Below are 22,368 nucleotides of genomic sequence, written 5' to 3'. Positions count from 1 at the left end.
TGCCTTAAAAGGCGACATCCGATGCAATAACTCAAGCCACAGCTATAAACTAGCAAATGTGCCTTCAGTAAAATTTAATAAAATATGCGCCTTTGAGATCAATCTAGGGCGTATTTCAGAATTTATCGAGGGATGATGCGATTTCCAGCGTCGAAGTATTGATTGAGTAGGCATAAAATGATACAAGAATAACTATATGAATACATCACAACGACCAGCATATAGGCCTCAAAGTAATATGAAAACAACAAATGATTACGCTCAAACAATATCTTGAACCATCCACACTAATAATGATATAGTGATATAGTACAGCAGAACTAAGCAGTCTCAATATACCTGTTAAATTCCCTAGAAATCCAATTAGCACGCGTGCAAATCTTGTATCAGTTCCAGTGACAACTTACCAGTCAGTGACGGCTTCCCTCCACACCCTCAACTCATGTCGTCGTGAAAGAGCAAAAAATTCCACAAACTCATCACCCATAATCTCCCTCGCAACACTGCCTTTCGCACTGAAACGCTCGAGCGCACTGCCGAGACTATTCGGTAAGCGCTCCGCCGGCTGGTCCTCCGGCCGTGATGCCTCAGGAGGAATCGGAATCTCTAATTGCAGCTTGATGCCCCTCATGCCGGCATTGAAGATGGCAGATAGAGCGTAGTGAGGATGGATGTCTGCGCCGGGGACACGGATTTCGAAGCGTGTTGCTGAAGGCTTGCAGCTTGGAGGGGCGACGAGGCGGATGGATGAGAGACGGTCTTCGAAACCCCAGCTAACGTTTACGGGGGCCCAATAGTTCTCGACGAGGCGTTTATAGGAGTTGATGTTGGGTGCAAGGAGAGGCATAATGTCTGGAAGGGCAGTGATGATGCCGGCCAGGAATTGGAGGCCAATGTCGGATAAGTGTGTGAGATCGGACCATTTGGGGTTGGGATCGGGTGTGTCGCGGGCGAAGAGGTTATGGCCTTGGAGGTCGGTTAGGGAGACGTGGATGTGACCGGAATTTCCGGGAAGCCCGTGAAGTGGCTTGGCCATGAAGCATGGTGTTATGCCGTGCTCGACGCCCAACGATTTACAGACGAGTCTGAAGAAGCTTTGGTTAGAGAGTCGATAACATAACCTGGACACGGGATAGTTGTCACACATACTTGAAGATTGATACGTTGTCAGCCATTTGGGCGACTGGTGAAACAGCTAATGCCTGACCGGATACGTTAGCATGATGATGCGTTGTAACAACTAATCCATCTCTCGCTGCTTACAGCTTCATATACACAGGGCCCACTCTCCGTGTGCCATCCCTCAACAGGGCAATTCGCCTGCAGACTCTGATCAAAGATGTCATGGAAGTATCTCTTGGCCAGAATAGGACGTGACACGCTGTAGCCAAAATTACCCGCCGTTACGGGCCGCAGGCTCTGTGGCGTGTTGGAGGAGAGATATGCAGCGAGGTTCTGTCGTCCATGCGGAGCATTATATCCATCTTCGCTTGGAGTCTGGAAGTTCATAAACTCGAGCTCAACTATGAATAAACATTAGCAATCTTTCTTTTTTCTTGGTTTACGAGAAATACAGTTTGCTTGGTGTGCTTACCTCCAGCCAAACCCTGGAAGCCAGACGCAGCCATAGAGTCCGTCAAGGATCTAACAAGGCCACGTCCATCTGCGACGACAGACTGCTCTGCAAGAAAGAAGCGCAACAGAAAGAAGGGAATATTATCCTCAAAGGCCAGTCTTCGCATTGATTCCAGATCAGCAACGGCGTTGAAGTCGGCATATCCCGTCTTGGCGCTGGTCAAGTTGCTCTCTTCCGAATACAAGAGGTCATGCATGTCCCAGCCAAAAATAGCAGAGCTCATGCCGAATCCTCCCTTGAGGCTGGAGAGGAACTTGCTCTTGTTCATAATCTTGCCTCGAAGAATGCCATCGCAATCGATGCCTGCGACCTTGACCTTGGTATCGCTGGCCAAGAGCCTCTTGAACTGACTAATTGTGGCATCCTCGTCCTCGACGCCGTTGACAAGGCCGTCCATGGAGGCCTGGTTGTGATTCTTGAGGGATTCTTGTGGAGACATTGTGTCGTTGATACTCATGGCCTGTTGCTTGTACAAGATTGGAGGGCATATAGAGGTTGATGAAAACTCCACGAGTTCTTATCTATTCTTGATAAAACGATAATTTGCCTTCTTCGAGCTGTTGCGCTGTGTTACAGTGTGTAAGTGTGTTTCCTAGAAGAGAAACGCTGTGACACTACGGCAATACTATTCCTCCACTTCTCGACCGCGGATGATCCCACGCTCCAGCCCGTGAGAAGACTATGTACATGTAGCGTAGCCGCGTTATGCAACCCCACGGATTTCACTTGGAGCATGAACAAGCTCAAGCTCATGGAACAATTCCATCGATAGCGGCTGCGATGAGGATGCGAGCGCGGAGTAAAAAGGCCAATCATCGTCGTTTCCGCGGTGTGGGTGGAGATGGCACCATGCGAACGCCCACATGCTGATGGCGGTTCGCTTTGCCTAGCAGCCTAGGTAGATTGGGATCAAGGTTGATTGTGGCAAGCCAACTAGTTCGCAGGGCGATATGAACTGTATAACCGCGGAGCTCTACTAATAGGACATACGTTGATACTCCAATATAGAACAGAAAGCGCTGTAATGCGACCGGCTTAAATTGCCGTGTCATATCTATATCCCCTCAGATGATGCGGGCTTATGGTCATCGGATCAGCTATCAATATTAGCATCTTTACACTATGGGTTCCAGGCCTCAAGCCATTCCGCGAGTCTACACCGTGGCAATTCTCGAATGTGACACGCCCATCGAGCCAGTTGTGAAGCAGTTTGGCTCGTATGGAGACATCTTTGAACGGTTCTTAAGAAATGGACTGGCTAAGTATCTGAATCATACCACTACGCCTCAGGATGTGGATCTTCGACTGATTAAGAGTAACATGGTGGATTTGGGGGATCTGCCAGCTTTCGATCAAGTTGACTGTCTTCTTCTCACTGGAAGTAGTAAGTCTTTGTATAGAATATAGCCGAGATGTTGATTTTAGTTGTTGACTGACAAACAACTCAAAGAACACAACTCATTCGAAGATGACCCCTGGATTCTACGGCTAGTTGAGTATATCCGCACTGCACACCAGACGAGCAAGCTTCCAATTATTGGAATATGCTTTGGCCATCAGATCATTTCCCGAGCTCTAGGAGGTGTCGTACAACGTAACCCCAAGGGGTGGGAGGTGTCTGTTGATCACATCGATCTCGCACCAAAGGGCCGCGAGCTCTTCAATTCCGCATCAATAGTAAGCCAAGGGATGATTTCTCGCCTCACATAACAGCCGTTAACATGGGAACAGGACCTTCATCAAATGCATCGAGACGCAGTCCTCCAACTCCCAGACGGAGTTCAGAACCTCGGAACGAGTCCAGTCTGCGGTATTCAAGGCTTATACGCACCAAGGCGAATATTCTCTCTACAAGCACACCCAGAGTTTAATGGGGTAATTATGTCGGAGATTCTTACACTAAGGAGGAGCCAAAACGTGTTTGATCAAGAGATGTTTGAGAGTGCCATGTCAAGGGCTGATGGTCATCATGATGGAGCCATGGTTGGAGAGGCGGTTTGGAAGTTTTTAATGGAGGGTTGATGGGCTGCAGAGTTGTATTAGTAAATCCATGCAAGGTTTTAATGGCAAAACAATATGTTTCTATTGATATTCTAGAATAATCAGAGAGATCTTGATGATTAGCAAAAGGCATTGAGTGTGTTAGATTTCCCTCTATAAATGTGGGAAACGGCACGTCAAGTTCAAGTACCGATACGTACCTAGGTACATTATGTGACCAGTCTTATAGGCCATAAAAATCGGATGATTGCTGGAATAAAAGTTGTAGAATATGAAAAGGTATTTGATGACTCAGTTTTCGTTTTTTACTAAAAAAGAAAGAAAGAAAGAAAGAAAGCAACTCGAGCACTTGTAAGCAAGTTCATTCCCAAGGCCATTATAGGCAACAAATCAACATTTCCTGTATATAAACATATAATTATCCCGTAATCACTTCTCATCGATGACGTCCATACATTGAAATCACAGAACTTTATCCTTGCTTTTCCTTGATGTGGTAGCTCTTCAGCTTAACGAAAGCATCATACCCGCGTGGCCCCAAGGTGCAGCCCAAGCCAGACTTTTTCCAACCTGTCCATGCAAGGTCCTGTAATAAGACCATTAGCACATAAATCATTGATTGTAGATCATAGAGCAGAGAGTGTCCAACTTACAGGGTTTGGATAGTCACAGCGATTCACAAACACGGTACCGGCCTCAAGCAGCTCAATCAACTCTTCGCCGCGGGCAATGTCCTTTGTCCACACGCTCGCAGTCAAGCCGTACTCGGCATCATTCATCGATCGCACCGCCTCATCATCATCTCTGACCTTGGCGACGGGAATAACTGGTCCGAATGTTTCCTCGCGCATCACATCCATGTCGTGTGTCACATTGGTGAGCAGGATGGGTGCAACAAAGTTACCATCCTTAGAAGCGCTGGTAAACGACTTGTTCTCGGGGGTCGCGTTGACGGCGCCTTTGGCAAGGGCATCGGAGATTTGTGCGTTGATGGTCTTTTCAGCGGCGCGAGAGATGACAGGACCGACCATTGTTTTGGTATCGAAGGGATCGCCAAGAGTGTACCTGAATTGACATGACGATTAGCAAGGATTCAGTATGTGAATCATAATCATACGTGACAACAACTTACTTCTTGAGCTCGTCCTGAAGCGTCTTGACAAACTGATCATGCACATCCACATGAACATAGATCCGCTCCACGGCGCAGCAACTCTGGCCAGAATTAAACACAGCACCATCCACCAACTGCTCAGCAACATATGCCAGATCCGCATCTGGTCGCACATACGCCGGATCATTGCCACCAAGCTCCAAGTTGACAGGAACAGTGCTATCCGCCACAGCTTCGCGAATGGCAAGACCTCCCGCCGTCGAGCCAGTGAAGCTCACTAGACCCAGCTCCGGCAGCTTGACAATCTCCTTGAGTGTGGCGGGGTTACCTGACTGGATGACCTGGAGGACATGTTTGGGCAGGCCGGCGGTGGCGAAGATTTCGGCGATTCGTTCGCCTACGAGAGGCACCTGCGGAGAGGGCTTGAGGATGACGGAGTTTCCGGCGAGGAGGGCGGGAACGAGAGCGTTGACAATGATGAGGTAGGGGAACTAGTTATGCCTGTGAGCGACGACACTCATCCAATATCACACCTTTGGCATTGTATGCACTTACGTTCCATGCAAAGACGATCAGTGTCGGTCCAACGGGAATCTTCTTAATCTCCCTCTTGAACCCAGCTTCTTTTATCCTCCCAGGCAAGCTGGCCAGAGACTCCTCCGCAATCTCAAGCAGATAATCAGCCCTCTTCTGCATTGTCTCAATCTCCTTGTGGCTGAAGGCAACAGGCCGTCCAATCTGCTCTGAAAGTTCGCGCCCGAGCTCCATCTTGCGCTCCTGGATAATTGCCAAGGCCGTGGTCACGATGGCGCGACGCTCGGCGAGAGGCAACTTGCGATAGGACTGGAAAGCCGCCTTGGAGCGGCGGGCGATGTCGCGAGCTTCATCGAGTGTGGTTTCTGGGCGTTCGCAGATGACCTTGTTGGTCGTAGGGGAGATGGTCTTGATGGTAGAAGACATGGTGTTGAGATGGTGAAGTGAACGGAGATACTGATGGCACAGTGGAGGTTCGTCGATGCTTCAATCCCTTGACGACCTCATATCTGAGATAGAAATTGATGTTATACTTTTCCACCCCCCACGTCTTAGCAATTTAGGGTCCAACTCAATACGTAGATCGATCATAGTTCGGCATCTTCCTCGTGTGGTCGTTGAGCTATCCATGGAGGATATCCCGCGAACATGGAGGGCGCAATGCGTTGTGATTGGCAGGACACCGGCGTGGGCGGATCGCGGTAGACGACGATGAGATGATGGCACCGTTGACACGGATAAATTCCATATTCGATAAACTGTCCAAGCAATCAAGCAGCAATCACAAGATGTGCGTGTGGACTCATGGTGGTGTGGAGGAGAAGTTGAGGTGCTGTGATAGCGAAAACGGACCAACCACCAGCAACCACCAAACCACTAACTGTAGCGCGTTTGTCCCCTAAAACGCTAACCGCGCAGTGGTCATACGGCACTGCGGTCCGTTATCGCTAGGCGGCTATTATCAATTACGGGCCTATGCAGCTCAACACCACATGCATGCGGGGATCACTGTGTCTATAGATGAGATAGCTCACGTTGTCTGAGGATTGAATGTGTGGGGGGAGGATGTAACTACAGCTACCTATTTATGTGTCGTGAAGAGAGAAATACAAAAAGATCAATTCAAATCGCAGGCTTGAAGAGTATCTTCGTTGTCATCCAGTGTGCTCTCCTCCATCACCACATCGTTTCCAAACTCTCGTCCATTCGTACAAACATATACACAACTTGATTCTTGCCTCAGCTCACATCTTACGTCCAATACATCAACGTCAAATCTCACCATGGTTGGGCGACTCTCTGGAAAGAACGCCATCATTACAGGCGCAGCTGGGTATGTCAGCCTCAAGCTTCCATTGATATCTGGGCATTCCATGTCGTAAACAAACGCTCAACTAACCGCCATTCTGCAGCGGCGTCGGCCTCGAGTCCACCATTCTGTTCCTGCAGGAGGGCGCCTCCGTCCTCATGACAGACGTCAACGCCGCAGCCCTTGAAAAGGCCCTGGCCAAGGTCAAGAGCGTCGTCACGACCATCCAGGGCAAAGTCGACACAAAAGTCGTCGACGTCTCCAAGGAGGACCAAGTCGAGGCTGCTGTTGCCGTCGTCGATGGATGGGGCGGCGTTGATGTCATGTTCAACAACGCCGGCATCATGCACCCCAAGGATGGCGATTCAGAAGAGTGTCCTGACGACATCTGGGACTTGACCATGAACATCAACGTCAAGGGCGTGTGGTACGGCTCCAAGCATGCTGTTCGTTCGCTCAGGAAACACGGCAAGACCAAGGGAAGCATCATTAACACAGCTTCCATGGTCGCCATTGTCGGTTCAGCCACGCCTCAAGTTGCGTATACGGCAAGCAAGGGCGCCGTCTTGGCTTATACGCGTGAGATGGCTATTGTTCACGCGCGAGAAGGATTTCGCTTCAATTCTCTTTGTCCTGCCCCCTTGAAGTAAGTTGATGCTCACACTATATCTTATTATACCACACCATGTTGCGATTGAATCTAACGTTCAATTGCCAGCACTCCCATGCTCCAAGAGTTCCTCGGAGACGACAAGCCCAAGCGCTTCCGTCGCGAAGTCCACTTCCCCACTGGTCGTTTCGGCGAGGCCATTGAACAGGCACAGGCCGCCGTCTTCCTAGCAAGCGATGAGAGCAGCTTCGTCAATGCCCATGACTTTGTCGTAGACGGTGGCTTAACAAAGGCGTACGTGACGCCCGAGGGCCCAGCGACCGCAGCACCTCAAAACCAGGGAAAATAAAACGAAATGCTTCATGTTGTTGGAAATTTGTATAGTCAGTGTAGTAGTAGACTAAGCTCGGTTTTTCAAGCAAACGAGATCCAGATTTCCTGTTCCTGCATAACTCTGCATATTGCCCACGGATTCTGCTCGCTCTTTGGCCGTGTCCAGATGTGCTCAAGAAGCGTCAATGTACTCGAAATGTTGCCCAGGCCAATCGTCTGGAACATGCATTCCAGGCGTCGTCGAAGCTGGTCTCTTCGAGATTCGTCCAGTGTGCATGAGCCTACCACCGCCAGGACCCAGCAGAGACTGGTGTTGATGCGCGCTGTCGGCGGGAGCTGTTCGAGATAAGAGAAGGTTTCGGACACGGCGTTGTCGATGCTGGTCCTTTGTAGGCCGCCGCTCGTAGCTTCATTGCTGAAGACCGTAAGAAGGTACAAGTAAAGCGCTTGCTGGAACATGTAGCCACAAAGAATGACTTCTTTGGTCGCATCTGGGTTGGGCGTATAGGAAAGAATTTCAGCCTGCAGTGTCGCAAACGTGATAAAGTCGTCGGGTGACGGGAAAGGAGGATCGACATCGGCACCCCCTCTGATGGCGCGCCTCCCAAACTCGAATATCTGAGGTATCAGAAGCAAAAGCTGCAGCCAGCACCCGCAAAGCTGGCCGATATATCCCGAGGCGACAAGGCTGTGGGCCTCGAGTTCGAGTGTTGGGTTCAAGAGCGGCGCGCTCCTTGAGGCGGGACTTGCGGAGATCATGCTGATGGTCACTGTGTAGACGTAATACTCCATGATGAATTTCTTCAGATCGTCGCGGACAATGTGATTGTGGTTTGTGATCAGATCAATCGAGAGTGGCTCGACGGCTTGCAGATGGTCAAACACCACGCCATTTGTATCCCCTCTCGCCGTCTGCTTGGTGTCAGCATAACCAAGCTGTGAAATTCAACAACATGAACATACCTCTGTAAAACACATCACCAGAGCCCCAATAGTCACCCAGAGTGGACTTGGGTCAGACCTATTGATGTACGCACTGATGGCCTGTCGAAAGCTCCTGATCGAGTTGGTGTAGTACCGCTGAGCCACAGCCTTGAGATCTCTCCGCTCCTCGTAAACGGCACGGTGAGCAGCACTCTGAGAAAGGACCAACTGGAGGACGAGCTTGTTGGAAAAAGAAAGCGGCACAAGATGAAGAACAAACGGATTGGACGACGTCGACCCGTTGCCCATGCTGACAGCCGTTCGAGCCAGGTAATGGCTCATGAGATCAAACGTCCCATTCTCCGCCTCTGGAATCATGGAAGGAGGCCGTGGAACCGCACCCAGCAACATGAACCCAGGCAAGAGCCCTGACATGTCGATGTCCGCCAGGCTCATGAGTGCGTTGTCGTTGTCGCGGTCATCATCGTCGTCATCTACATGTAGGTCCAGCAGCTCATCCGGAACATGCTCATCCTCATCCATCATCTCCATGGCAACCCCTCCGTCATCAGACGACTGTTGCATCGACATGCGACGTTCAAAGGGCGATGCCAACACAGGAGGGGGCGAATACTGACCCTGCATCTGGCCTACGACTGGTGGCGACGCGGTGCTGGTGCTGGTGCCGCTCCTCCGCACGGCTGGGCCCTCCTCCATCTCCAACTCGCCGTACGACTGCGACCCCGGAGTGCTGTGATGATCATGTTCGGCATTGGTTGGAGACAAATTCTGACGCTCTTGATCCCCGTCCGAGCTGCGATTTTTCCTTGAACCTGAATTCGAATTCACATCACCCACCCTGCGGATGTCGTTGTTGTTGTGCGTAACCTCAACTCGCCGGTTGCTCGTCTCGCCACCGCGCGCCGGCCAGTTACACACCAGCTTGTTCCTCTTACAGCCGCTGCACGCCGGCTTCGTCTCGTCGCACTTCTTCTTGCGACTCCGGCATGTGAAGCAGCCCGTCCGGACCCTCAGCATAGGCTGCCTCAAAGGTCGTGAGCGAGCTGCTGTTCTGGCTTGCGCAATCTCCGACTCAAGCATCATGACCCTTGGGAGTCTACACTGGCTGGAAGCTGCTCGTTTTGGTTGATGCGAGTTCCTAGATCTCGCTGTAATCAAGTCAGCCCCATCCCTGATAGTACAGCAACCATTAGGTACGCTAAAATATCCGTTGATGCATCTGGGAGCCAATGATAGACCGGGCTAGTGTCAGCCATGGAGCCTGTCAAGTTGTTGGAGACGTTGCGGTTATAGTCTGTGGAGAAATAGGACTCTATTTCCTCCAGTCTCGACGAAGCTATCGAGAAAGAAGGGAAAGCAAAGAAAGAAACAGAAGACATCGACTTCAATGACAAACGGCCAACGAGGCAGTCGCGGCTTGCAGTAGCAGGAGGATCACGTGGAGTCACACGTGATTCTCAACATAGGTACCTAGGTAGTCTACAGCCCTGCCCCTATAGGTAGGTAGATAACGGTTATGATCAAAACGAGACCAACTTGTGACAATAAAGCCCGACCGAGTCAAACAACTACGTGTACATTCATTTCCTTGTTTCACAAATGATGTCGCCGGTAGAGAAGGATATGCGTCGGATGTCGGTTTGGACGCCTCAAGGCCACCTGGACCAGTCGACTTAACCTAGAGTTTGGGGCACTGTAATAATCACATTATTCGCTACTATTTGATCAATGTACTTTTGAATATATTATACTAGATAGCATTAATGAGGCAAAATTAACGACATCAATTCTTCTTGCTTTGGTTGTGATAGTGCGATGGTGCGATCAACGATGTAAGACCTCAAGGGCCAAGTTGATGGTATGAGCACAAGGCTTAGTTTTGATACAGCTCAAATGACATTCAACAGCGTGAAAAACTGTTATACCACCCACATCCCAGACAGTCTCCTCGAATCATTTACCACCAAGTTTCAAGTTCATCAGAGGTAAATATTTTTGCGACCCATGAACATCATCTTCCATGAAGCCACCAGATACCGCAGGCCGTCCATTGCGCATTCGGGGAATAGTAGCCTTGAACGCCAGAGCCTGGTCGAAGAAACCACAGTATACAATGTTATCAACAGAGAGATCGTATATCTCTGCAATTAACTCGGGTCGAAGAAGGCCAGAATTCTTGACTCTGTCATATGTCTCTTTGTCATTAAAGATGATGTCGAATGTGATTTCGTATGGGCCTGCGTTTTTCGACCTAATAACCTTTGCTGCCTCTCCGATGGTCTGAGGAAAAGGGGTGGGTTCTATGATCTCAGGTACTGCATTGACTGGTGTTGGGTACAAGTTTGCGTCCTCAAGTTGAAAAGTTATGTCAGCATCATGATGCCTACGTCGTACTCGTTCTCCGGTTCCGACAAGTAGAGCTTCAAAAGAGAATAGCTTCTTCTGCTTGCTTTGTTCGCCGTCAAGAATTTGGGTGGCGTCTTCTTCCCCATCTTCCAGGTTCATCAAATGATAGACTGAAAACTCAGCACAGAGACCTGTCTCAATCTCCCCCTTGCCACCCAACCCAAAGCCAAAATTGCCGCTCGTGGCTTTTTGACCTTTATATGGTCCGTGAACACACCCAACTCGAGCAGTGGAGGCAATGCTCGTAGCTGTTGCTTGTGTCTCGGCGAGTGCTTCAGCAACCAGAAACACGTTTTTTGCATGGACCGCCTTGTTAGCCTCGTCGTATCCGTATATATGGAATCCAAGCTCCCATTTCTCGGTGATGTGTGCGTGCTGCTTAGTCACGTACGCTTTGATTCTATCCAAAAGTGGGTGTAGTTGAGAGATTAAAGTCGGATCTACAAACGATCCCATAAACATTGTCCGGTAACCGATGACTTTGGCACCTTCTAATTTGACTGTGTAACAACCACCGTCTCTCTTTGAAGAGTGAAATGTAGTTCCATTGACCCTGACTGAGCAGTTATCCGACAGCGGCGAATAGGTGGAGGAAGAAAGATCGATGTATCCTCCAGGACCGTGAAGCTGGTCAGGGCGAGATTTCTCGTACAGGGTATGAGCAGCAACGGTAGTGGGAGTACAAACAGCTCCAGGGAGAAGCGGCCGCACATCAAATGTCCCATCTCTGTAGATCGTTGCCTGGGAAGAAGGGCTCTTGGGTGTAGCGCATAAGCCGCCGCATTCCATAATCTTGCCCATATGTGTGAATCCGCCCAAGATATGACTGTCAAGGGAGAGGACGGGACGACAGGATTGATCAAAGGCGTGGTAGGCGCAAAAGGCAACGTATGGCGCTGGGTCGTAGGCACGGCCGCCAATAATGATGTCAAAATCTGGATGAGCTGACATGGCTCGTACATAAGGCTCTGGGCCCATTTGTCCAACAATCGTCTTGGTGGCCTCGATGTCTTCAGCCGTCAAGGGGGGCACACAAGGGCCACAGCCTGAGACATTTCCCGTACGCAGCCGTTCCAATACGGTACTGCCGTCAATTTCGCTATATATCGCCAACACTTTCAGCTGAGCAGCACTGAAAGACAACCAGCCTTTATTAGCAAACAACTCAAGAATTACATGGGCGAGTGATAACACTTACCTGTTGGTTGAAGATGCCATAATCTCTTTGATAATGTCCACAAGCTCTTTGACATGACTGTTGCTTCCATCTCCTCCTGCTGACCCAATAAGTACCGGAAGACGGTATTTAGTTACTATGGCGACAAGCTTCCGTAAATCCCTTTCATAGGATGCGCGAGGGCAGGTCATTGTTCCCAAGGCCAACTTCATAGGCCCTGAATCGGTAGAGCCAGAGTCCAAAATGATTGCAGTGGGTGTTTTACTGATCAATGAGTATTCTAGAGCATCCTTGATGTCAGATTCATCGAAGCCATAGCCCAGCATCCCAATTGGTGTAATTATGCGGCAGAGTGGCTCGAGGCCGGGTGTGAGAGTGGCGACGGAACCCATCTTGTCGAAGTACTTAATTCAAGAAGATTGGAGTATGGAAAACGATCAAATGATTCTTCATAAACTCGGGTATTTGACTTGCTTATTAGAAGCTCGTATCTTATATATATGATGCAATATACAGCATATAGAGACACTGTCTTGCTGCGCGACGGCGTTCAGACGAATTCCGCTCCGACTTCCCGCACGCCGAAACAGCCACTTTCGGCCCGACAAGCGATATTCGCATGCAGAGCGAATTTCGGATGCCAAACTTGTCTCTGTCACAGCGAATTCGAGGCCACTTCAAGCTTCCCCATGATAACAGATCAAAGACTCGGATAATTCTTCCATAGTGCCGAAGATGCCGGCCGTAAAGCGAACTTCGATTGCATGCACGACCTGCCGGCAGGTAAAGGTTCGTTTCTCCACGTCTTACTCCATCGTGAGAAGGGTCCCATTTTTGTTAACTTGTTTTGTAAAGCTGCGATGTGATGCTCAACAACGATTCCCAGCTCCTTGTACGAGGTGCGAGAAGCAAGTGAAAACATGCGTTTTTGATCCAAGATTCAAGCGACAAGTAGTCAGAGGGTAAACATTACTTTCCATTGTCTCGTTTCTAAATGTCTCATTGTTTCTAGAACTCTACAAAAGGTGATTGAAGAAAAAGAAGAACTCGAGAAGCTTATCGATTCGTTGAAGAATGGCTCAAGAGCATCTGATGCCAGTCCATCAATTAACTCTAAGAATACGAAAACGCCTGAAGACATTAGCGTCGGGGTAGATATTTCGCTACCTGCTGAGTGCACGACGCCATCCTCCACAACGACAGTATATGAGCTCGGAGGTATACATTTCGGGTCTCTTATCATCAACGAGCTCTTAGAACAGCAAGTTTCAATCCCATCACGTAGTAGAGAGCAATTATTCTGACTCGATGCAGTTTTTATCTCAACTATTTTCATCATGTTCCCTTTATCACTTCCGGGAAATCCGCTGACTGGCTCCATCAAGAAAGCGAGCTTCTCTTCTGGACGTTGTTGCTCGTATCAGCGAGAAATCACCCGGTTCACTCCCAGCAATTTACACGACTCAAATCCGCCTTTCATCAGCTACTATCTGAATACTTGATTAGACCAATCCGCTCCATTTACACAGTTCAATCCCTCTTGTTGCTTTGTGCGTGGCCTATGCCGGTCATGACCCAGAGTGATGATCCAAGTTGGAACTACTGTAATCTTGCAGTTTCAGCTGTGCAGCAGATAGGAATTCGCGAATCGCTCCCGACCATGGGAGATATATCTCCCGACTCTCTGGTGTATTTTAAAACATGGCTCGGTTGCTTTGTTATCAGTACAGAGTTAGTGTCACCAAATCCCCTTCCAAATATGCAAAGCAAGATCGAGGCTTTTGACATGCATGCCGCTTAGACTAGCGACCGACCATGGCTTTCCACCACCGATGACTTCTGTCGCGGGACGACTCCCAATCATCAGGTCGCATATGCAGCAATACTTTTCCGACGAGTTTTGGGCGCGGTGTGAACTACAGGAATACTCGATTCGAGTTTCTACGATGATGTCCGGTACCTCTCCAAGTCAGCTGCAAATGTCGCTTTTAGGCCTTCTTGAGCGCGACCTGGATTCTTTGGGAGCTAGAATACCGAACCCACTGTCTCAGAGATATCAGATTGACTTTTTGGCAGCAAAATTGCGACTATGTGCTGTACCGTTGTTGGCGTTAAAGTCCAGAGAAATGGAAAGGAGATCAAGCAGCCAGGAGAGGGCAGTTTGGTACAGAGGATTCCATGCAGCCGTGCAACTTGCTAGCATTTATTCAAGTCTCCGTCCACACGACACGCCACCCACCGATGAATCATCATCTCACGGAATTCGCAAACTCGAGAGGGCAACAGTGTATTACCCCAAGCATCTTTTCCGCGTATTATGCATAGCCGGGATGTATTTGACAAAATTCCTTGCCATGGCGCAAGACATCGAACCTCAGGAGCGAACCTTGGCCCGCAACAAGATAAAAGAAGTGTACGAAACATTCCTGTCTTGGTCCACCGAGGAACTAGACGAGCCTTTTAGAACTGCAAGAATGATTGGTCTTTTGTCCCGGCATGCAGAAGACAAGATATCATCGGCATACTTTAGCGATACTAGCGGAGATCCGAGTCCGACGATAGTAGATGATGGTGTGAAGATTGCGAGCAAGATTCGCGAGTGCATAGCGGTTAACCCTTCCACACGGCCGACTAATCCCACGCTGCAGTCATTAAACACAAATCTAGTAGCTTCAGAAAGCCATTCTAGGCCACCCATATCTGATAACTCGCTATCTGATTGGAACGATTGGCTGCCTAATACATATGACGACCTCTTGGGATTTTTGGGGTCACCCTCAAATAACTTTTTTGATGAGCTATGGACGCAGCCCTAGGAATAATATTAATTCTGTACGAATAATTGGCACGATATACAGCGATAAATCGAAAGTAAAAGACTTATTGACAATCACAGGAGCCTGACTTAACGGGACTCCGGGACGTGATACATCAGGGACCATGTTTTATAGGTCTGCGGTAACTAATCAATAGAGAATATAATCTACATCATTGTATACATTTAAAACTACATGCTGGAGCTGAAATATTATACTACATCATTTACGCATCAGCGCGTCCAAGAACTTCAAAGAATGACCTTGGCACTTTAGACTCTCATGCTTCGCACCCTCTATAATGTCAAATTGGACATTAATCCCACCTTCTCTCCACAAAGTTTGCAGTCTTTTCAGAGTATCCAGCCTATTCTTCACCATCTCTTTGTGTTGTACTCCATTCGACTCTTTGTCCGGCTGTACACCGGCTACCAACTTAGCACTAGATGCTGTTCGTAATTTCCGCAGCCAGATCCAAAATTCTTCTCCCCCGTGAATCTCGGTATCAGAGTCGCCTACAAGGAGTTGAATGTGTACCTGTTTGATCAAATCCTTATTGATGCATACGCCAAAAAGCTCTTCCACATCTGCTATGCCCGCAGGCCACTTCATTGAAGTGTCCAGTACAGTCACGCTGCCTGGAGCCCCAATACTGACAGCTGCGAGACGTTCAGGGTAGAGATAGAGGAACCGATGCACAAATTGTGCGCCACCTGAGTAGCCCATGAGAAATATTTTACTTGTGTCAATGCCCGGCCAGCGCTGGGCCACCTCATCCAGCATGCCCAAGAGCGCTAAATCGGATCGTAGTGTTCGAGACCGAAGTAATTTGTACGAGTCCAAGTCGAATGGGCCATCAAGTCCAGCTGGGAAAAGCGGCGCCATGACGGCACACGGCGTGGATTCAGCAAAGGGGATGAGTCCTCTATCGATATAGCAATCATCCCGTAGAGTGCCATGTATGAAGACCAATAACGGAAGTTTTTGAGGAGCCGTCTGTGGCCCGTCTTTGCTTTGGGCTATTGAGATGAACTTGTAGGGATCAGGTGGGATGTAGAGGTCGTAAGAGACACGAGGTTCTGATGCCAGGGCTCGTCGTGGGATTTTCCCTATAAGGTATGCCGGCTTTAGAAATTCCGGAGGAACATCGACGGTGCTTGTAAGAGTATCCATATTGAAGAGTCGATTATGTTGGGTGAATCTTTCCGATACAACTGAATCTAACCTGTCGTGATACTGACTCAATGTCACGGTGGCTTATATTTGTTCATGCTAGAAAGTAAACACTAAGCGAAACTCGCTTCATAGTATCTTTCAGGCTTAGACAGATTCGGTTGCGGATCACATCGCAGTTTGATCTCCACGCTCGATATAAAACTTGAAGCGAAATTCGCTCCGGGTGTCAATTACATGTGATGCCGGTTTCCCCCATCATGCTTCCGAATAAATAAACTACAAAGCAGGTAGCGCTAGTGAATTTAGACTCACAGCTCTATCGAATTCACGTCAATTTGCCGATTTCCGAGTCCAGAATCGTAATTATTCCGGGGAAGTCTCAACATCAGATGCCGCTACGTAAATTACGGCTAAATTATATCAAATAGTTTTGCCAACGGTTCAAAACTACTAGTAGAACAGAATTCCCCGGTTGTAGAAATGTGTGATACAAAAATGCTGCTGTATGTTGACTCAATCTCGACTCATACGATACCACGGGGCAGTGCAAGGCCGCGTATGCTCTCAGTCGTAATCTCAGATACTCCTTTTCATATTCAACATGAAGAAAGAGGAAAAAAGAGGAAAAGATGTGCACTTCTGTTGGAAAAAAGAGAGATCTCAGCCCTTCGGCAACGCCAGGTGTGCCAATCGGAGTACTGCGCTTATTGCTCCGAGTTTCGCTCTACCCCGAGCCTACTGCGGTCACTCCACTTTACCCCAGGTTTTACAATCGTTGACAGTAACCGCTGGGTAGTTGAGATCTCAAGAATGATACAAATACTGCTTAACAGCAAATACACTTCCAATGGTTTGTCAAAAGACTTCTTAAACACGCCTGCATTGAGACTTTTAGCATCCGTCCCGTATTCTTCAATTACAACCTACGTTTTAAATCTTCCAAAATGTCAAAGGACAACCCAGAGCCGAGTATTACCACCGATTTCGAATTGGGCAAGACGGATACCTCGCATGTTGAAAACCCTGTCGAATCGAACCTCGATGAGAAAGAACGTCGCAAGCTCAAATGGAAGCTCGACTGGTTCATCTTGCCGCTCATTTCAGCTGTCTACTTCTTTGGTTCCATGGTAATTGAAGTCATCATTCACCAGTATGTACTTTTGAAGCTGATGCCGTGAGGCTAGGATCGCTCTGATTTGGCAAATGCTCTAATTGCCGGTCTGGAAGACGACTTACATCTCACACCGAAGGACTACTCAAACGCTTCCTCCATGTTTTTGGTTTCCTATGTTGTGTTCCAGCTACCGGGCACACTATTAATCAGGAAAATACGAGCACCAGTGCAGTTTTGCGGTGCAATGATACTTGTAAGCTGATAATTTTCCCGATTTTCCCGATTATTCTGGCTAATAACTGTTCGCCATTAGTGGGGTTTATTCACAGTTCTCACGGTTCTGGTCAAAACCAGTGGGCAATTGATCGCCATACGGTTCCTCATCGGTGCTGCAGAAGCCTTTGTACAAGGCGGCGCGTTTTGTACGGATGCTAAAAGCAAATCCCGCTTCTAAATACAAGACATACGATACTAATACGTTACACTCTCTGATAGATCTTTCATTTTGGTACGAATACCACGAGCTTGCAACTCGGAGTGCAGTTTTCTTTTCAACCTCAACTCTCGCCGGTGCGTTCAATGGATTACTTTCCTACGGAATCAGCAAGAATCTAGACGGAAAAAATGGATGGAGAGCTTGGAAATGGATCTTCTTGATCGAAGGAGTTCTACCGATCGGGTTCGCATTCGTTGTCCTCTTCTTTCTTCCGGCTTCGCCTTCAGAAGTGCGCTACGGTTTCACCGAGACAGAGAAAGAAGAGTTGGTTCAAAGAAGCGAGCGAGCCCACAATTCATCCGAAGCGCGCTTACAGCCGAAGAAAATATTGAAGCTCCTGATGAGCATTCACTTTTGGCTATTTACTAGTTTATACTGCGTCTCTCTTTTCACAATATCTTCCCTGTCTAATTTCCTACCCGCCCTCGTTCGAGTAAGTCATTTATTGAGCGACCAAAGGAGAAACCCCGCGCCCCATATGCTGACCATTGACAGGGTTTTGGATATAGTTCAATCGGAGCTCAGCTGTTCACAGTGATCGTATACGTATGCGCTTGCTTGGGCATTCTATTCTTTGCCAGGATCGCCGATAAAACAAATGCTCGCGGGCTCACAGTTGCAATCTCTTCGCTTGGAGGGATTGTAGGGTACGCCATGTTGATTGGACTTGAGAATCGCGACGCTAGATTTGCCGCCACTTGCCTAGTCGCCTTTTGCATGTTCTCTAAAGTTGTTTTAGTTCTGTCCTGGGCAGCTATGAACTTTGTCGGTTATACAAGGAGGTAAGCCTTTGCCCATTGTTATCAATTGATGTCCATTCCATGAACGAGCAGAAATCGTCTAACTTTTATGGTATAGGGGTGCCGCTCTAGCTTTGTTTAACATGTTCGCACAGTCGTTCTCGATAGCAGGTAACCAACTTTACACCGATCCGCCGTATTGTAAGTAGAAAATCCGTTGAAAAGGAATAAAAATAATCCAGTCTATCTAACAACATCAGACAAAAAAGGAAACACAGCGTCATTGGGAATGTCAATCGCAGTGGTCGTGATATCTCTAATTCTTCGATGGTACCTTGGGTACTTGAATGACAAGAAGAAGCGCGTACAATTCTTAGAGGAGAGCTCTGCTTCTAGGCAGCATAGCCTGGAAGAGATTGGTGACACCCATCCAGGTATAGTTCCAGCCCCTACAGCACCTTTTAACTTTGTTATCCTGCTAATCATGACACCAGACTTCTTTTATACGACATGAGAATAGTATCCTGCAGCGCTAAATAAAGGTTAGTGGGACATGAGCCTTGTTGAGCTCCCAATAATTTTACGTCTTTCATTGTCTCTGTCAGACACGTGACAGAAGGAAAGCTGAATGTGAGCATCTGGGTTCAAGCGAGACTTCGTGGCCTGAATAATGGAAAAAAGAAACAGGTTTTCCTTCTTTTCTGAATAGGGTTAGAGATGAATACAGTCGTCGTTAAACACCAAGCTGCAACAAAATAGCTAATTGGGTGCTGGTTTCTCTCTCTTACTCTTACACGATCTTGAATACTCTGTTCTCCAGACTTTAGACGATCTAGTCTTATACTGTTTTTCTTTTCATTTCATTTCATTCTTTCTTTCCTCCTTTCATTTGTTTTTGGTTTGGGAGCAAATGCATTATAATGCAGAGAATATTAGTGATTCGAGTTTCTGTTTGTAGCATCACATTGTACTCGGAATCTAACACTGTTTGTTTGCATATCTGGATCAAGATAGCTATTGTGCCCTTTTTCGCCTTACGCCAATACTGCAATTTTATTCGGTTAGATAATAAAGCAATTGGATTCGCGGTATCTATACTATGTTCAGTTCTGCTTGTCCTCTCATTATCTCTCGAAGGCCTTGCTTTATGTTGGGAGGTTGTTCTCTGATCGGCTGAAAAGACGGAATTCCGAAATGCTCAAACAGGTGATTAACCCCCCTCATAATAGTTCCCATCGGATTACCCAACAGGCAATAATTGCTATCTTCCTCGCATTTAGAAGCAATGATCTGAAGCTCATCACGAACTTTGTTCATTGGATACCGATTGTTGGGCAATGGCACCAACATATAGTGATCGATGAGGGACAGAAAATCGTGAATGGCATCAGAGCAATGCTCGTGCTTATGCAGCATGCTTATCCACTAGTCGTTTTTAGCCAAATCACTACCATATTAAGGAGCACAACTTACCGTGTCGACGGATGTCTTGACCTTAGGAGGAAGCCCGGGGATATGGCTAAAATATTTGTCATCTGACCCTCCGTGATCATTCCGCCTCATTGTTTGGAAGCTCGGTACTCGAACTCCGGATGAAGTTTTGTAAGACCTTCCACGAATTGCATCGTAGCCGAGCAAGTACCAAGTAATAAACTCCAGGTAGACGCATCCCAAGGTCCAGATGTCATATTTCTGATCAACGAAGATATCTGATCCATGCTGGACTTCAGGGGGACAATATGCTGTTGAAAAACCTACCATGTTTGCGACAGTTTTATTAATGGTATCGTCAGAGTGAAAGCGCATCAAAGTAAAGTCAGAAACAACCAAGAGGCCTCTGTCCGATTTCGGTTCAAGGAAGAAGAATATGTTTTCTGGCTTGATATCGCCGTGTCGACCGCGGTTTGCCGCATCCATGTCAGCTATGTCTTCTTCATGTCCATATCCTGGTAGACGCTGATTGTAACCGTGAACCATACTAAGTCCATCAGATAGGCCAAAACATTGCTGAATGAGCCACAATGAGTCCTTTCCCGATGGCTTGCTTGGATATTTTTTCCAGAACTCTGCAAGGTTTCCATCTGCCCATGGAAATATCATATGCAGACCGTCTTCTATTTGATAAGACAGTAGCAGCTTGATAAGATGTTTGTGTCCACTGTTTTCTCCACTGAACTTTAACAATGCTGCCCTCTCCTTGTTGAAATTCGCAACGCCTTGGGCGTCTTTGGCGATAAATCTTTTCACGGCGAAGCAAGACGTTTGAGTGCCAGAATTCTATAAAGGGTGAGCCAATATTCATGTATCTTTCAATTAGTGCAGACTTACTAAAGGGGTTTTCCAAACCTGGTGCTGAAGATGAATCTTGACCTTGGCTACTTGCCCGTGGGCACCCCCCTTCTCCCATTTCAATGGTTCTAGAAAGGGCATACGCAACAATCTACTCCAGTGATAATGCTGCGTTGTAGGGAAATCGAATATAGGGGCCATAAATGTGTACTGTCTTTCACAAAATGCTTCAATGTCTGATTGACTCCAGCTCTGAAACACCTCCGCATCCGACTTGAGCGTTAAAGGCAGCATTTCATCGTGTACCTCAAGTTGTAAAAGTTGAGTTATATGCCCGACCTTTTCCATGAGTATAAGGGTCGCGAAAACTTTTAGACTTGGCTTGCATCCGCTGCCTAGTATTTTCTCAGTTATATCTGATATTGAATGGCCGCCTGCCAAGATTTTCTGCAGTATCTTGGCTATGGTGGTTCGAGGTAAGATGGTCTCTAGATCACCGAGTGGGAGAAACTGGTTAAGCATAGGTTCGTTCTCGGGCAGTAGCTTTGAACGAATTTCACTCCCGGCGAGGTCTGTCGATGATCCTTTCGCATCATTGGTCATTGTGTCATAAGACTCTATAGAGTGTAGTGTTTCTTATGTCCCACAAATAACCTCAGTTAGCATTTGAACCGCAACGAATATATATAATCTTCATTAGAATGAAGTACCTGTTTTGTCACAGATGTGTCTACAGATGAAAGTGCAGATTGTAAAGCAAGGGTAGGAATTTAAAGAATTGAGAAATCTAAACACTAGGGATATAGAGAATCGACTCTGGTGGAGAGTTCACCGTGATCTGGCTGATGGAGAGGAAATTGAACAGTTTATCACATTGGCACAATAGTGACTTATATACCGAGATATTTCACTCATCCCATTGACACTATTGAAATTACAATCTACTAGTCCTCGATTCTACCATTATTTCCCAAAGGCCATCAAGACGCCAGCACCATTAGATACGGCTGCCCAAAGGGGGCTGTTAATATCCTTTCGGTGAGTTTCAATACCACTAGTCTTGGATAAGATGTATTGGGTAGTATTCACAGATGGGGGTATAGTAATGAATAAGCCTGACTAACACACATCTATGTCACTACGGAATTATGATGGTTGCACAACGCACACTTTCATTATATATCCATCTCACCGGTGTGGGTTTCTGGCGCCACACGCATTTGTCGCCTTTTGTTGCCTTTTTTTTTTTTTTTTTTTTTTCAACAGACGTGATTATCCGAGATATATTGCAAGGCAACCAATCAGACATTAGTGCCACTTTCGGTGACGAAAATTTTTAATAGAGCCTCCTTGCTTGGCAAAGCCTGATGTAGAGCCTGATGCCTGTACACGTATCCTCTGCAGGTTATTTGCTGGGTTCCATTCATGCCCAACTCAGACTTGCCCAACTCTCAGAGATAATGACACGTGGCATGCATATAGTCATGTGGTCACAACAGGCAAAATCGTTACACCGGAAAATGATTATGAGGAATTCGCTGGCGTGACTTTTGAACGTCCATGTCTTTTATATCTTCTCCGCCATGGACGCAACAATAATAAACATGATAGTGATCATAATTTTTTGACAACAAGTAAGGAATATTTTGTCACAGTCATATTACTATCAGAG

The 22,368-nt window shown here is 47.4% G+C and overlaps 10 protein-coding genes across 10 annotated transcripts; 4 read left to right on the top strand and 6 right to left on the bottom strand.

Annotated features, from left to right (window-relative positions):
* Window positions 1-403: 403 nt before the first annotated feature.
* Window positions 404-2,033, bottom strand: M431DRAFT_72556 (hypothetical protein; the record flags this gene model as incomplete). Its single annotated transcript, XM_024922041.1, has 4 exons — window positions 404-1,085; window positions 1,150-1,202; window positions 1,264-1,523; window positions 1,595-2,033. The coding sequence occupies 4 exons, from the start codon at window positions 2,031-2,033 to the stop codon at window positions 404-406; spliced, it is 1,434 nt and encodes a 477-aa protein (XP_024779763.1).
* Window positions 2,034-2,758: 725 nt separating this feature from the next.
* M431DRAFT_12124 (hypothetical protein) lies at window positions 2,759-3,693 on the top strand (the record flags this gene model as incomplete). Its single annotated transcript, XM_024912127.1, has 3 exons — window positions 2,759-3,020; window positions 3,087-3,313; window positions 3,368-3,693. 3 exons carry the CDS (start codon window positions 2,759-2,761, stop codon window positions 3,656-3,658), a joined length of 780 nt encoding a protein of 259 aa, XP_024779762.1. The 3' UTR covers window positions 3,659-3,693.
* Window positions 3,694-4,007: 314 nt separating this feature from the next.
* M431DRAFT_12123 (hypothetical protein) lies at window positions 4,008-5,961 on the bottom strand. The gene is made up of 4 exons (XM_024912126.1): window positions 5,307-5,961; window positions 4,770-5,242; window positions 4,291-4,702; window positions 4,008-4,223 (listed from the first exon to the last, which is right to left on the bottom strand). The coding sequence occupies exons 1-4, from the start codon at window positions 5,709-5,711 to the stop codon at window positions 4,110-4,112; spliced, it is 1,404 nt and encodes a 467-aa protein (XP_024779761.1). The 5' UTR covers window positions 5,712-5,961; the 3' UTR covers window positions 4,008-4,109.
* Window positions 5,962-6,568: 607 nt separating this feature from the next.
* On the top strand, window positions 6,569-7,553 carry M431DRAFT_488848 (hypothetical protein; the record flags this gene model as incomplete). Its single annotated transcript, XM_024916612.1, has 3 exons — window positions 6,569-6,618; window positions 6,698-7,240; window positions 7,313-7,553. The coding sequence occupies 3 exons, from the start codon at window positions 6,569-6,571 to the stop codon at window positions 7,551-7,553; spliced, it is 834 nt and encodes a 277-aa protein (XP_024779760.1).
* Window positions 7,554-7,618: 65 nt separating this feature from the next.
* Window positions 7,619-9,562, bottom strand: M431DRAFT_187 (hypothetical protein; the record flags this gene model as incomplete). The annotated part of the gene is made up of 2 exons (XM_024913187.1): window positions 7,619-8,449; window positions 8,501-9,562. The coding sequence occupies 2 exons, from the start codon at window positions 9,560-9,562 to the stop codon at window positions 7,619-7,621; spliced, it is 1,893 nt and encodes a 630-aa protein (XP_024779759.1).
* A 726-nt stretch (window positions 9,563-10,288) lies between these two features.
* M431DRAFT_514580 (hypothetical protein) lies at window positions 10,289-12,457 on the bottom strand (the record flags this gene model as incomplete). The annotated part of the gene is made up of 3 exons (XM_024920250.1): window positions 10,289-11,823; window positions 11,923-12,020; window positions 12,087-12,457. 3 exons carry the CDS (start codon window positions 12,455-12,457, stop codon window positions 10,436-10,438), a joined length of 1,857 nt encoding a protein of 618 aa, XP_024779758.1. The 3' UTR covers window positions 10,289-10,435.
* A 1,178-nt stretch (window positions 12,458-13,635) lies between these two features.
* On the top strand, window positions 13,636-14,881 carry M431DRAFT_71653 (hypothetical protein; the record flags this gene model as incomplete). The annotated part of the gene is made up of 2 exons (XM_024921937.1): window positions 13,636-13,796; window positions 13,867-14,881. 2 exons carry the CDS (start codon window positions 13,636-13,638, stop codon window positions 14,879-14,881), a joined length of 1,176 nt encoding a protein of 391 aa, XP_024779757.1.
* Window positions 14,882-15,103: 222 nt separating this feature from the next.
* M431DRAFT_103245 (hypothetical protein) lies at window positions 15,104-16,054 on the bottom strand (the record flags this gene model as incomplete). Its single annotated transcript, XM_024911511.1, has 1 exon — window positions 15,104-16,054. One exon carries the CDS (start codon window positions 16,052-16,054, stop codon window positions 15,104-15,106), a length of 951 nt encoding a protein of 316 aa, XP_024779756.1.
* Window positions 16,055-17,001: 947 nt separating this feature from the next.
* M431DRAFT_71417 (hypothetical protein) lies at window positions 17,002-18,453 on the top strand (the record flags this gene model as incomplete). Its single annotated transcript, XM_024921895.1, has 5 exons — window positions 17,002-17,184; window positions 17,242-17,424; window positions 17,485-17,593; window positions 17,667-18,100; window positions 18,163-18,453. The coding sequence occupies 5 exons, from the start codon at window positions 17,002-17,004 to the stop codon at window positions 18,451-18,453; spliced, it is 1,200 nt and encodes a 399-aa protein (XP_024779755.1).
* A 1,046-nt stretch (window positions 18,454-19,499) lies between these two features.
* M431DRAFT_103237 (hypothetical protein) lies at window positions 19,500-21,539 on the bottom strand (the record flags this gene model as incomplete). The annotated part of the gene is made up of 4 exons (XM_024911510.1): window positions 21,407-21,539; window positions 20,736-21,331; window positions 19,902-20,684; window positions 19,500-19,832 (listed from the first exon to the last, which is right to left on the bottom strand). The coding sequence occupies exons 2-4, from the start codon at window positions 21,297-21,299 to the stop codon at window positions 19,500-19,502; spliced, it is 1,680 nt and encodes a 559-aa protein (XP_024779754.1). The 5' UTR covers window positions 21,300-21,331; window positions 21,407-21,539.
* Between the last annotated feature and the right edge of the window lie 829 nt (window positions 21,540-22,368).

The sequence above is a fragment of the Trichoderma harzianum genome, assembly GCF_003025095.1.
Source record: "Trichoderma harzianum CBS 226.95 unplaced genomic scaffold M431scaffold_1, whole genome shotgun sequence".
Classification (NCBI taxonomy): domain Eukaryota; kingdom Fungi; phylum Ascomycota; class Sordariomycetes; order Hypocreales; family Hypocreaceae; genus Trichoderma; species Trichoderma harzianum.
Note: the sequence above shows the minus strand (reverse complement) of the source record. Positions and strands in the feature narration are given on the sequence as shown.